The 14,412-nt window shown below is 39.2% G+C and overlaps 1 protein-coding gene across 1 annotated transcript; it reads left to right on the top strand.

The window, feature by feature from the left end:
• Window positions 1–1,681: 1,681 nt before the first annotated feature.
• On the top strand, window positions 1,682–3,219 carry Cpr12A (Cuticular protein 12A). Its single transcript, XM_070208589.1, has 3 exons — window positions 1,682–1,687; window positions 1,825–2,302; window positions 2,908–3,219. Exons 1-3 carry the CDS (start codon window positions 1,682–1,684, stop codon window positions 3,120–3,122), a joined length of 699 nt encoding a protein of 232 aa, XP_070064690.1. The 3' UTR covers window positions 3,123–3,219.
• Window positions 3,220–14,412: the final 11,193 nt, after the last annotated feature.

Below are 14,412 nucleotides of genomic sequence, written 5' to 3'. Positions count from 1 at the left end.
GCCAAACATTTTGCGCTTTGTATTTTAATTTGCGCTGCCGGCTTTCGCCTTTTGGGCGCTTTTTGGCGCTTTTTGGCTTTGTTCAAATGCAGAAATAAAAGCTTTGCCAGAGTCAGAGATAAATTGCGTTTATAAATAAATCAGTTTTCAAGCATGTCATTGCCTTGGCCAGGATGTCGACGCCAGTTGCTTTTGCTGCTGCTGCTACTGTTGCTGCTGTTGCCGCCACTTTGACTCTCGCCTGTCGCGCATTTGTGGCCTGACACTGACTGACTGACTTGCTGACTGAGTAAGTGAGTGACTGGAAATGTCGGTGTCGCTGTCTCGCTGTCACTGTCACTGGGGTTGATGCTGTCACCAAATCGGTGAACTGTGACTTTGACTGTTACACTAACTGTGAATTTGCCGCCCGGCGACAATGAGGCGTTATAAATTTTGTCTCGTTGACAACAGCAACAATTCCAGCTGAATTTTATAGCTTCGATATGCAGGTCCTTAACCTGCCCCCGTTGCCTGCCTCAAGCACTGACCTTAAATGTGTGCGCAAATTAATTCATCGGAGATAAGAGCTCGTTGATGTATCGACTAAAAACAGGACAGGGTGTTGGGTTAGCGACCAACATCATTAACTTTGGCCGACTGACCAAGTCCAGTGACTGCATCCTCCAGCCAGGCAAACGAGACAAGCGAGGCGTCGGTGCGTCCAGCCTTTCATTGAGTGCTCGCCCTGTTCGCTAAATCACTGCACATTAAATGCAATTAAGAAATGATTGAAATCATAAATTAGCCCTAATTGGCCATAGGAGGCGAAGATGAACCACTGCTCAAAGCTGCTGCTGCTGTTGCGGCTGCCGCATGCTACATGCTGCAAGCTGCCGGCACGTACTCGAACAGGTTGCACAAATTGTAGGGTGTACTTGTGTAGGGTATATTTTTAGCTGCCGTCCATGCAACAGTGGAATTCATTTTTAATTTGATGCTCTCCTAGGTTTTCTGCTTGAAATTTTATTTGAATATTTTATTAGCTTGGCTGCTAAATAAATGAAAAATACCATTTAAAAAATATTTTGTAACAGTTTTTTTGATTCCCTTAAACAATGTGTACTAAGTGACTGTGGATACACAGAGAATGATAAAGAGTTGCATTATTTATACCAATTGGAAAAAGATCTTGATAACCAGATAACCAGGCAATATTAAGAAGCTTCTCGATGTTAAGGGTAACATTTGTGCAATGGTTACCACAGCGATTACGATTGACAGATCGTATCCTCTATATATTGAAAATAACACAATAAAATTCCTTAGCTCTCGCATCCATTGTGCGTAGTTTGGGATCCGTTTTAGCCGATTTGTCAGCGGCGCGAACAGATTCCAAAGCAAACAAGCCAAAAGAGGCGCAGCCTAATTGCCCAGTTAGCAACCTGCTGATGCTCCTCCGCTCCGCCCTAGACCCGCCCATGGCAACAACCTGAGCAACAGCTCCAACAGCAACAACAACAGCTCGTACACACACATGTGTGTAAGTAGATGAATTTAAGATATTTTTTATTTTTTTATTTTTTGATTAAGCGTTGAGAATTTTTGACGTTACCGCCGTCGCCGTCGCCGTAGCCGCTGCTGCTGGCTCTGCTGCTGCGGCTGCTGACGCTATCATCCCAATTGGGCCGCAGTCGCGTCCATGCTTGTGAGTTGTTGCCGCGGTCACCGACGCAGCAGCAGAAGCAGCAGCAGAAGCAGACGTCGCAGCCGCGGCGGTTGGCATCGACATTCGCAGCAGCTATAAAAAGGCATTGTTACGCAGTTTCCGAATTAAACAGTTAGCACAACAACGCGGCATCAGACCACGACACCGACACCATCACCACCACAACCAGCACCACCAGCACCACTTCCATTCAGAGCAGCAGCTCCACCTACACACTGCTCCCAGCATCCCCAACTGCACGCACACACAAGGCCATGGCCCAGGAGTCTAGATACCAAATGCTCTTGCTCGCGCTGCTCGTCCTGCTGCTGGAGCTGAGCACAGCAGCGCCGGCATTGCAGCAGCAGCAGCAGGAGCCGGAGGCAAGAGGCGCCCGCCTTTTGGATCGCTTCAATCATCGCTATCCAGATGGCAGCTACGAGTTTCGCTATGAACTGGACGACGGCACGGCGCGGTACGAGCGCGGCTACTTTGCCTTCATCAACGAGGTGAAGACGCTAATGGTGGTCGGTTACTACTCCTACCGTATGCCCGATGGACGTTACATTACGGTCTTCTACAATGCGGATCAGTTTGGTTACAGGCAGAATCAATGTGAGTAAATTAAGAAAGTGGTGGTCGAAGCGAATCGATGGGGATGGGTTGGGGGTATCCAAGGAATCAAGGACGGAATCTATTTTAATTTCTCTTAACGAAGTATTAAGTGATATTTATGAGGTCTCTTAAGCTTTAGAGTCAGAATTGTCAGTATTGAGTCACAAAATTTAAATTCTTTTAGTTACCCTATTAAAAGTTAGCTATGGATAAAGCTTGTAAAGTCCCTAATATTTTTCGATATATAAGGTGGGTCACCTAAAACATTAAAGATGACCTATTCAAGACAACAAGAGGTCAATTTAAGTGGACTTTATATATACCAAAAATTTATTGAATATTTTTTTAGATATATAATAATTATTTTAATTATTTTGTTACTTTATTATTATTTTTATTCATTTTATTATTTTTAATATAATTATCAATATTATCATTATTATTATCGTTATTATTGTTATTATTATTATTATTATTATTATTATTATTATCATTATTATTAACATTATTATTATTATTATTATTATTATTATTATTATTATTATTATTATTATTATCATTATAATAATTTAAGACTTGTGCTCCCATATCATCTGCTCAAGCAGCGATCACACCTGAAGTCTATCCCAATCTGCCGCGTTCCATTGAGGTGCCTGCGCTCAAGGAGTCAACGGCGGTGCGACAGAAGGCAACGCCGCAGCCATCGGCACAGACACAACCACACAGTCTGCAATTCCGAGAGCCAGGCACCACCAGCAACTATGTCAGCTCCACCACATCGAGGGCGTCGGTGCTAGCCACTCGCAGGGGACGCTACTGAGAGTTTGGTTCCGGCGTTATTACGGGCACTCTGTTTTTCTTTCCTTCTCTGGACTACTTATATTGTATTATTATGGTTTAAAAAGTGATTTCAATTTTTTTTTAATTTATTTTTTTTTTTTTTTTTTTTGCAATCAAAAGGAATTAAAAAATAATAAAAATTTATTAAGGCAAAGCGAATATTATGAATTTATTATTGACGACGTTGTGTTGCCGCAATTGTCGCTGTTGGCGTTGTAGCTGCGGCTCTTTTTTTATGGCCAATGGATATCGGGCAGGACCCGAACGCCGCCCCACCTACTGTTGGCCGCCCGAGTCGCGATTTCGCGATATTTCGAAAGCCGCCGTCGACAACGACAATTTGGCAATAAATTTACCGCAAAGCGGCTCTGGCAATAAAACATACAAGTGCAAAAATCTCTGACTGCCTCTGTGTGTGTGTGAGTGGCAATATCGATGGCATATACATATATATATATAACGCAAATTGCTAGTAAAATTAAGGGCAGCACAAAATCAGAGATTCAGAGTTTCCGAGTTCAGCTCGCTGTACGAAGCAGCACCCAAAACTTAAGCCAAGCGGCAAGTATGAAGGTTCATCATAAATTTACAAGTGCAGACGTTTGCCAATTGGTTAGCCTCGGACCCTGCCATAACGTCTGCGACTTATGCCACAAACGATGTGCCACACACACATATACACACAATCAAGTGGTTGCACTTAACGCAGTGCACAAGGAATGTAGCTGTGTTTCTTGTTTTTTTTTTTTTTATCGGAAAGATCTCGACGGCAAAAACGCGGCTCATCCGATATAAAGCCATAAAACAAAATTATGAGCACTTTAAAGGAAAGCGAATCATATTGTGATTGCCTGTTTAATTGCAATCCGAAGACTGCACTCAAATAAACGAGCACTTGAGCAGTTGTTAAAGCTGACTATCAAATCAGATTACAAACATTTAATTTATGTGCGTGAATATTTACACGTAATATGATAGCTCGAGCATCGGATTTGAGTTGACGGCAATGAAAGAGCTGCAAATGGCCGAAGAGAAACCCCCAACTTTTCAGAATTCCAGAAATTCGGTAACTTTTTTTGGACACCTTTACTAAAACACATGGCAAGGCGTATGTGTGCTATACAGAAAAAATAATTAATTAAAATTGATTTGCATGCGCACATTATTGATTGTGTTTTTATTAAAATCCGCTACAAAGTGGAACTCTTGAATGTTTCTTCCCAATTTATACTTATAAATACATTTTTCATCATTATTTATTATTAATTGTTTCTTATCTATTAAATATTATTTATTATCTATTTTTTACTATTTATTATCTATTATTTATTATTTATTATCTATTATTATTATTTTGAATATTATTAATAATTTCTTAATATAATTGGTTTCAAGTATTTTTAAGATAAGATCAAAAGTAATTCAAATTTATAGCTCAATGGATTTGCAGTATATTTAAAAACGCAATTTTCAAAATATTTAAATCGTGTAATAATATGCTGCTAGATATTTATATACATTTATATATATTATCCAAACTTTATTTATGACTACATGTTATGATCATAGGTATTTCGATCTACTGTATAATCAATTGTATTTATATTAATATGAAATAACTCGAATATACTTTGCAAGTCGAGATCTTTTAAAAAATAGTTATAAATAACTTATCCAAAATGATTCCAATACATGTAAAGTTTAACCATTTATTGTCATAACGGTAGCAAATTTAAAATTTATCAAGACAGCCACATGTCTAAAATGGGAAAACATTTCGTGAAAGCAAAGTATCAACAATTTATCTTATAACAAGTAAAAGATTCTAGTCGGGAGCTACCCACTAGGGGATACCCTGAACCCTCTTCTTCCAACATCAAATGCATATATATATTCTCTTTAAGAAGTTATATGTGAAGTTTGGTGACTCTAGCTCTTATTATTTACCAAAATTGCGCAAAAAACAGGTAATCGATATCGAAGCTTATCGATTGCTTGGAAACGGAGTAAGTTTCGATTATCGGAAACAAACTCGAACTGCACAGGCACTAGGGGCACCTACATACATCTAAAATTGCAAGTCTATAGCTCTTATATGTTCTGAGATCCTTGCGTTCATACATACGGACAGACGGACATGGCTAGATCGACTCGGCTTGTGGTGCTGATCAAAAATATATATACTTTATGAGGTCGGAGATACTTCCTTCTCCCTATTACATACATTTGGATTTTGCACAAATACAATATATCATTATACTCATTTTTAATGGGTTCAGGGTATAAAGAGAATGGAAAAACCGCGCAATAATTAAATAAATATCAGTAATAATATAATTATTTTTAATTTACTGAAAATTACTTAATGAATAGAAGTAATAATGTAGTGCTAGCGTTGGCGACCAGTCAGCAAAATAATTGATTATTATGGATATATTTATTTTATTATAAACTTAAATATGCATTTTCTATGTATAACAAGCAATCGAATTTGTTAACAACCCACAACTAGAGATTGAGTGAGACATCATTTAAATTAAGATTTAAATTAACAAAATGGAAGACTTTGTTTCTCGTATGCTTCATTTAAATTCGCTTTGTCACTTAAAAAACACGTTAAGGCTAGTAAAGAGCTGCATGTAAATGCCAGCGAGTGCCACAATAAAATTAAGAAATGAAGTGGTCCACAAAAGGGCAGGTCTGGTTGTTTGCCACGCTCCTCGTGGGGGGAGTGGCACAGGGGGCTGGCAATGAGGACTCGTGTTGGAGCTGAGGCTGGGCCTGGGTCTGTGTGCAGTTTGTTTTCGCGTGCGATTGCAAAGCCAAAAAACTTTTCGCTCACAAAATGAACAAAAATTGTCGCCGTCTGCAGCGAAAGACAAAAACTGTGAAAATAACCTAAAATAAAAGCGACAAAAAATGAAATAATATAACAACGGCATAAAATCCAGCTAATCAAAAAAATTAAATTAAAAAAAACCAGAGAGAGAGCAAAAATATATAACACTTATTGGAGAGCCAGTGCTCAAAACTCTCGCTGCCATAAAAGCAACACTTGGTTCGGCTTGGCTGCCAGTGCGGTTGTGGGAAGGTGGGTTTGGTGGGGACTGGCACACAGGAATCGGTTTGCCGGATAGTCAATGCCGAGACCAGGCCACAGTTGCATTGAGAGGAATGCAGGCAAGCGGAACTCAGTGGTCTGATGCACATCAGGATACCCAGCAAAGAGTAGCTAAAACTAGCTTCTGCTTAAATAAATAATTTCTAATTTCTAATGAAAAATGCAAATGCAAGAGCGGCTTGAAATACCCGCTGCTGGCTGCAAATGTGCCAGGGTATGCGAAGAAAAGCCATGCACTAAAAGCAACTTTGAAAAGTGCTAAAAGCGTCTTTTGAGCTTAGCACGAACCTACGCAAAGAGAAACGCCAAGCAACGACGGCGGGACAATGTAAGGAGCGGAGGCGGTGGACACATTCTACAGCCGGACGGATACATGCAGTAGTTAAAATTATCAATGAAACTTTACAATCACGGCACGAAGAAAAAAGTATTGAAACTCCAAGTGCGAATTAGAGCTTGGTTGGTGGTTGGGGGTTGGGGCTGGGGTTGGGGACTGGTAACAACTGGTAAAATGATCCAGCGCCAATGAGCTGAAAGTTAACAAAGTTGCAGATGCACTTGCTGTTGTACTTTGTTAACTTTGCTTCTTTTAAAGCCAGTGAAAACCCCCAACCAAACAGACAGCTGGGCAGGGGGCAGGGGGAAGGGGACAGAGGCAAGGGAATTTAATTCAAGTCAATGACAAACACTAACGACTATAGATGGAGCAACACAGGACGCCGACGAACTTGAACTTTGGGCACACAATTAAAAAACTTGAGCCAGCCGAGTTTTAGCAAGTACTGGACCTGTGTCAAGGACTCAGCCACTAGATTTCCCAGGTCGAAGCCGATGCTCATTAAATGTGCATCAGCTCAGGCTAAGCAGGTGGAAAGGTTAGCCGCCCAGCAAAGCAAAATAGAAAAGAAAAATGTGAAAAATAAGAAAAGAAAATAAAATTTAAAATTTCCAACGCCTTAAATTTCGGTCTACTTGTATAATCAAAACGCAATAAATATTGCAAATGCGACAAAGTAGCCAAAAGTTGAACATGGACAGCCGTGGACCCCTGGCTCCAGCGTGTCCAAAGCCCATGAAAGTGAAACAGGATCCAAAACCAAATCCACTAAAAAAGGAAATATTAAAAAAAAAAATGGGAAGAGAAGAAGAAACGGAAATGGCTGCAAAATGTTTGCATGTTGCGGCAACGCGACAGCAGCAAAAAATTCTAGAAACCAGTGCCAAAGGATAAAGAATAAACAAGGCGCAAAAAAAATGGCATGCGCCTTGCGGTGGGCGGTACGTGTCACAAGGGGCGTGTAGGTGCACACATACACACATACACACACACACACTGCTAAAAAAAATTTAATATAAAATGCAAAAATAGCTTTTAAACAGCGAAAGTCGCGTTTACTGCTGTCTGCCCTGTGTTTATTTATTTTTTTTTCGGGGGTTGGCTGCCCTCTTTTCAAACGTGTCCGCCAAGGGAAACCAAAGGCCGCTGCTGCGGTAAAATGTGCTAAAAGGACATCGCAGTTGCCACTGTGATGGCATGCCACAATGCGTATGTGTGTGTGTGTGTATGTGTGTGTGTGTGTGTGTCTGTACAGTTCATCAGCGATCGCAGCTAAAGGCCACGGCTGGAAAATAAAACACGAATAGCAAAAGTATGAAAGCAAACGCAGCTCTAACCATCAAAAACACCAGGGCTACATTTGAGGCTGAGTTGCAAATAAAACAATCTGCAAATTATATAGACATATGAACTTATTTCAAGCAAAAAATAAAAAATATATATACAAATAAATATGTTAAAAACAAATTTATTAAACAAATTTAAAATCCAGCTAATTGATGACTCTATTATTATGGCCTTTCATTATTCTTCTTCCTTGTTTGAATTTTAGTAAACAATCATTCATAGTTGATATAATTTAATAAGTGATTTATTGATATAAAATATTTATATATATTAAGCATTTATTTACATATTTCATTTTGTATTTATATTATTTGTATACCCTGAACCCATTGAAAATAGATAAACAGGGTATAATGTTCTTCTACACATGCATGTAACAGGCAGAAGGAAACATCTCTGACCCCATTAAGTATATATATTCTTGATAAGCATCAATAGCCAAGTCAATCTAGCCATGTCTGTCCGTCTGTATGAGAGATTGCTATAGTACAAGATTGGTATAGATAGTCAATAACTTCGTTAGGAATCGATAAAAATTGATTATAACAATGTGGTTTTTTTTTAACAAATTGCTTAGGTTTAAATGGCTCAAGTCCCCGAACCTCACATGCAGCATTTGGAATAGTATATACAGATAAAGTATCTTTTAATGTATAGCTACGGATCGTATAGTATAATATTCAATACTCATTCTAATCTCTTTCGCAAGCAAACCAAGAATAGAAAAGATTTCATTTGAACCAATTCGAAATCAATGTAGTTCTGTTCACGTATGCCCAGCAAATGGTTGCTCGCCAGCCCTGGACAAATCAGTGCGCAGCCCGGACAAGGGCAACGCGCGAGTAACACGTGCCTCTACAATGCCGCTGCCGAGAGTTCCACCCAGCCGCAGCCGCCGCCGTTGCCGCAGCCGCATAGGAGCCGAGCCGAGCCGCAAGCTCCGGCACTGGTGCTTCGTTTGCCTCTTGCCCTCTGCTGCCGTTCCAGCTGACAACTTGTAATGAAATTTGCAATCCAAAGTTGCCGTAAGTCGCAGCTAAGCCGCGCTTCCCAAAAGCGGCTCCGCCCCAGAGCCATACCCCCGACCCACCCCTTATTCTTCCTGTTTGCCCGACAGTTGGCAGTCCTAAGCTAAAAGTGGCGGCGGCCTGGCGACATCTACTCCGAAAAACTAAAGAGGACAACGGTGCAGCGGGAAAACTCCGGCTAACTAACAGAGTAACTCACTTTGTTTACGGAAGCGGAAATTAATTATTTTACGTGAGCTGCGCAAATTATGCAATGCATTTCAACATTTTTGCGTTCGCCATGCAATGTTAATGCCACAAATGGACTCTAGGCAGTACGTACTGCCATATTAGATATAATTAATAATCAACTTAGCTCAAACAATATTAAATCAGAGTCTTCAAGCACTTAAGCAGCTTCCTCATAAGATGATATGCTCTAATCACTTTTGAGAATGTATCGCAAGCCTAGGTGCCTATTAAGGCACATTACAGCACTAAATTAAACAATTGCACAACACTAACGCATTTTATTGCGTGACATACGTCATCAAATGGGGACAAGTGCATTTTTATTTAGCTTAAGTCGTGTTTAGATATTGTGGGGGAATATAAAAGAATTGGCATTTAAATGATAGCATAGAATAGTATGTATATGTTTACCTACAGGACATTGGGGGTGCCCAGAGTAAACCTATGTATGTACTTGCTTGCAGCAAAAATCATGCAAATAATGCTTAGGGCCAATTATTTGTTTCGCGTTTTATGTTTCGTTAAATAGAATATTCGATAAGTACCCAAAGTTGACTATTTTTTATCCACGCTCAAATTCTTAAAGCTCACATGATATTAATTTGACAGAAGCCTATCGTTAGGAGACAAATCATAATCGAATCTGTGTAGACATTCAATGTTGATAATATTGTACTTGATATGGATACGCTGAGTCACATGCTTGGATCCTCGTGCTTTCATCAATCAAACAATTTTCTTTTACACACGCACACAGTTCACAGTATATTTAAGAAAACCATATATTTTTCTTTAAACAAACAAATAACTTTCTCATCCTTGAAATCAATTTATGACTTAAACTCAAACTGCAATTCGAAATACATATCTATCCCATCGATAAGTTGTAGCAGCCTGAAGGAGTGCTGTAAAGCAACAGTAAATAAAATTAGAACGTATATGAATTTAAATTAAGTTTATTAAAATGTTGTGTAACAAACTAGAACTATTTTGCTTTAACAAATAAGTCTATGTTATTGTAGACCGCAAAATACCCTATATACCATATGTACATATGCAGGTTACAGCTGCTTTTCGGTGGGGAATATATACTTGGAGCAGTGTTGCAAAACGTATGAGTATGAATGTTCATTTAAATGTTGAGTAACAAATTTAAGTGATGCGCTTCAAAACCTATTTCCTCTTAGCGTATAATTTCAAATTATTTTAGACCGTGATATACCCTATGTAAATATGTACATATGCCTAACTGACAGCTTGGATACTGTGCCACAAAACTTGTAAATGTAGAATGCTACAGCAACGGAGCTGGCCATGCTTTGGGGCCAACATGGTTGCAGGCATCGGCTCGTATTTTCAGTTTGTACTGTTTTTTTTTTATGGCCCTTGTAATTATCACTTTAATGAACTTTGCTATTTTGATGGCGCCCAACAAGGCAAACAATGGCGGCGAGGTCCAGGGATGGGTTCGATCCGGTGTTGTTGTTGCGGATACGGTGGTTCCTTGGCAGGGCGAGCCCCTGGCGGAATACGTGCACCAACCGCCTCGTGCTTGCTGCTGACGGTGGCTTGGTTTTTATTAAGGAATAAAATTAGTGAGCGCGTGCCGAGCACGCCAAGTGGCAAGTTGCACGTTGCAAGTTGCAACTTGAAAATTGCAGTCCGCGCCACCAGCGGCGAGCAGGCAACACAAAGTAATGTGATACGAATGTGCACAAAATAGTGCAAGATAAATGCGCAAAATTTCAGTAACAGCAACAACAGGAAAAATACTATCGCCAAGGAAGCATCAAGGCAACGACAGCTAAATAGCCAGAGAGGACCCGAGTTTGGTTGCACAAGCAAATAAAAAAAGCTGAGGGATAAACATTAAGGAAGAGCTGCAGAGCCCCCATCGTAAAATCCAACAAAAATAATATGAAAAAAAGTCATTACTAATTTACAGTTTTAAAGAGGAGAAAACGATCATATTTAATCGCTAACATAATCAGGCTAGCATCAAATCGCTGATGAAACTCTGATTACAAGCCGAATTCATGTTCAGCAGGATTTTTAATAGCAATGCTCGATCAGAATTGATTTGAACCAAGAGTATATGTATGTACGAATATCCTGATAAACAAGAATATATATATACAACTATCCAGATGATAAGGATAGAAACGGCTACCATATTTATCAATAATGCATATATACGGCTATCCTGCCGATCAAGAATATATATAAGGCACCCTGATAACGAAAAACTCCTACATATGAATAGACTACCAAGAATAAATAGATAACTATCCTGTTCAATTAGAAAACATATATACGACTGTTATGACGATAAAGATTATGTTAACATTATTCTTATACATATATTTAACAGTTTCTATGATCAAGAATGGATTTTTACGACTACATATAGGACTTTATTGATGATTAGAATTACCGATACAGCTATGCTGACTATCAAGAATATATATACGATTAGGGTAGCCGTTGACCTACCCTGATGATCAGGAATACATGCATGCCACTATCCTTATGATCAAGATTGTAGGCGAAGAATAGACTCTGCTGATGATCAAGAATAGATATATATGACTCTACTGATAATAAACAATACATAGATATATGTATATTATAAGCTAGTGCCCCCAATGATCAAGGATTCATGTTCAAAGGACCTCACTAACACTAAGACCATATAATTATACATATACGTACATATAGTTCAAAGAGCTCTTCTGTCGCCTGAAGTCGCATTGTCACAACACGTTTATAAGTGGGAGCTTTGGACAACCGCTGCACAGTGCATATTTAAGAAGTCTGGACCCACTGTCAAGGCTGATCATTGACTCTCCCAATGGCGTTCATTTAAAATGGTGTCCAAATGAAATTGCTGAAATATTAAAAAGCGCCAGCGGCATTTTGTTTTTCGCGCCACGGGCCGATTAATCATAAAAACAGATTTTAACATGGCCTAGCAGTAGGCAACGACATGCGTGCATGTGTGCATATGTGTACATACATCTGTGCATATGTGTGTGGATATATGCGCGCAAGTATTTGTATGTGTTGTATGCCTCGCGTATCTGTGCGTAATGTTCAGTTCGGTTCGGCTGGGCCTGGACCTGTGCACATAAAATATGCAAAATATCTTGTAATGTGTTTATCACTGCGTATATTTAGCATGCTCACATACACACACGCACACACACACACACACAACCACAAAGCGACATTTGGCCACCGCCGAACATTGGCTGGCAATGTTCAATGTGGCATTTAAAGAGCTCTGACAAAAAAAGGACCTGACTGCACCGGTGTGTGTTTAACCAGCCTAGCCCGGACCTCTGCCGCTCTGCACGCACACACGCACATACACACACACACACACCAATAAAATTCACTGAATTAACAAATAGCTTTATGTCCAGTTTTATAAAAATTTGCCAGACGCTTGGCGGATTTCGTTAAATTTACCAAACGACACGGCCCACACCGGAAACACCGTCACGCCCCGTTCGACTTAACCAAGCAGAGAAAAACAAACGCCCCGCGGCAGAGTTCAAACCAAAATGGGCCAATTGGTTCGGTAAAGCTCTTAGTGGATTTTCGTTAAAAATTTATAAACATGTGTGTGTAAAAATATATATCGTATATATATATTTCCACAGTTGTTTGCGGTTACATTTTTGCCAGCATTACTTATGCTTTTATACGCATTTACATATCACATTTACCAACTATTTGTATTAACTGATCGTTGCGAAATTTTGTGGATGCATGAATACATTATATTAAAACCAAATATAAAGAATTTATGCGCTAGATTGATGTATTAAATTTATGACGATATCTGACAGCTTCACTACACGAAAGAGGCTCATGCTTTAACAAAATTAAGTATACTTCCCTTTTCGTACGAGTGTATAACAAGAAATTTAGAAGGTTTTCAATGAGGTTCATAAGTTACTTGATAGATATATATATATATAAATATATGGAAATGCCACCATTTGCCCGAATTATGCACTTGCAAAACAATTTAATATCCCCTTTTTTTTATAGTTCTTTACTACGCATACTTTTTGTAACCAAATTAAATGCCAGGCAGCGAATTTTAGACAATTAGTTAAAAGCTTGTTTTGTGAAGTTATAAAGCTGTTGGCAAAAGTTTAAAAATATTAAACAAAATTCTAAGTAACAAACCGAGAGCTTTTCGTTATGCTTGAACTTTAATTCCTTTACAACATGCTTGATGTTCTTGTAAGAAAAGTAATTTCTTATTTGAGAAAGCTGTTGTTAGACAAAGGAATACGCAGCAAATGGCTACAAACAATATTTGACAAAAGACTATAGATACATCCTGTTTTCATTTGGTCTCGTAAAACTTTTGGGAGATGCGCATGCTTAACTTTAATGGCGAGTCGCATCAAAAACACACTTTAACTGGGCAATATGAATATTATCTATACACAATATCAAGGCAACACAAATGCCTTAAATAATAATAATACAGGATGAAACTTTCGATTGGTGCCAGCTGCCACAGGCTGACGAACAAGGAAACTTTCTGGCCACAAAGGACCCAAAGATTTACTCCCACTGCGGGAATGTGGCAGAGTAGGAAAAAAGCCAGAAGCCATAAACTACAATCGAAGGAGACAACAGCAGAATCCTTAAAAAATAAAAAAGAGGAAGCACAAAAATCACACAAAATAAGAAGAAAAACAAAATATAAATAAATAAATATGTAGAATACATCCATACATATGCAAAAATTGCTAAAGGATTGGCCAAAAGTGAAACACTTTGATATGCATCTAAATGGCATCATCAGCATTGACTGGGGCGCCAAATGCGTCGACAGGGAACAACAAGACGGAGAATAACAGCAACAACAGCAGCAGCAGCAGCAGCAGCAGCAGCAGCGGCGGCGGCAAGGACAACAACAAGGATCCAAAACTAGGAAAGCAATCAAGAAGCGTGCGATTGAGAGACAAACAAAGGCACAATCCGTAGACGGAGGCAGCAAAAAAAAAAACAAAAACACAACAAGTAAGACTGCTCAAGTCGGGTGTATCCGACCAGGGGATACACTGAACACCGCACCGAGCCACCGTCAGCAAGTTTCCTTCTTCATCACACAAATACACAGCTAGGCTGCTTCTTCACTAAGCTACAGAATATTGCAAATGCCTTCGTGATTTACTTC

The sequence above is a fragment of the Drosophila virilis genome, chromosome X (assembly GCF_030788295.1).
Source record: "Drosophila virilis strain 15010-1051.87 chromosome X, Dvir_AGI_RSII-ME, whole genome shotgun sequence".
NCBI lineage: Eukaryota > Metazoa > Arthropoda > Insecta > Diptera > Drosophilidae > Drosophila > Drosophila virilis.
Note: the sequence above shows the minus strand (reverse complement) of the source record. Positions and strands in the feature narration are given on the sequence as shown.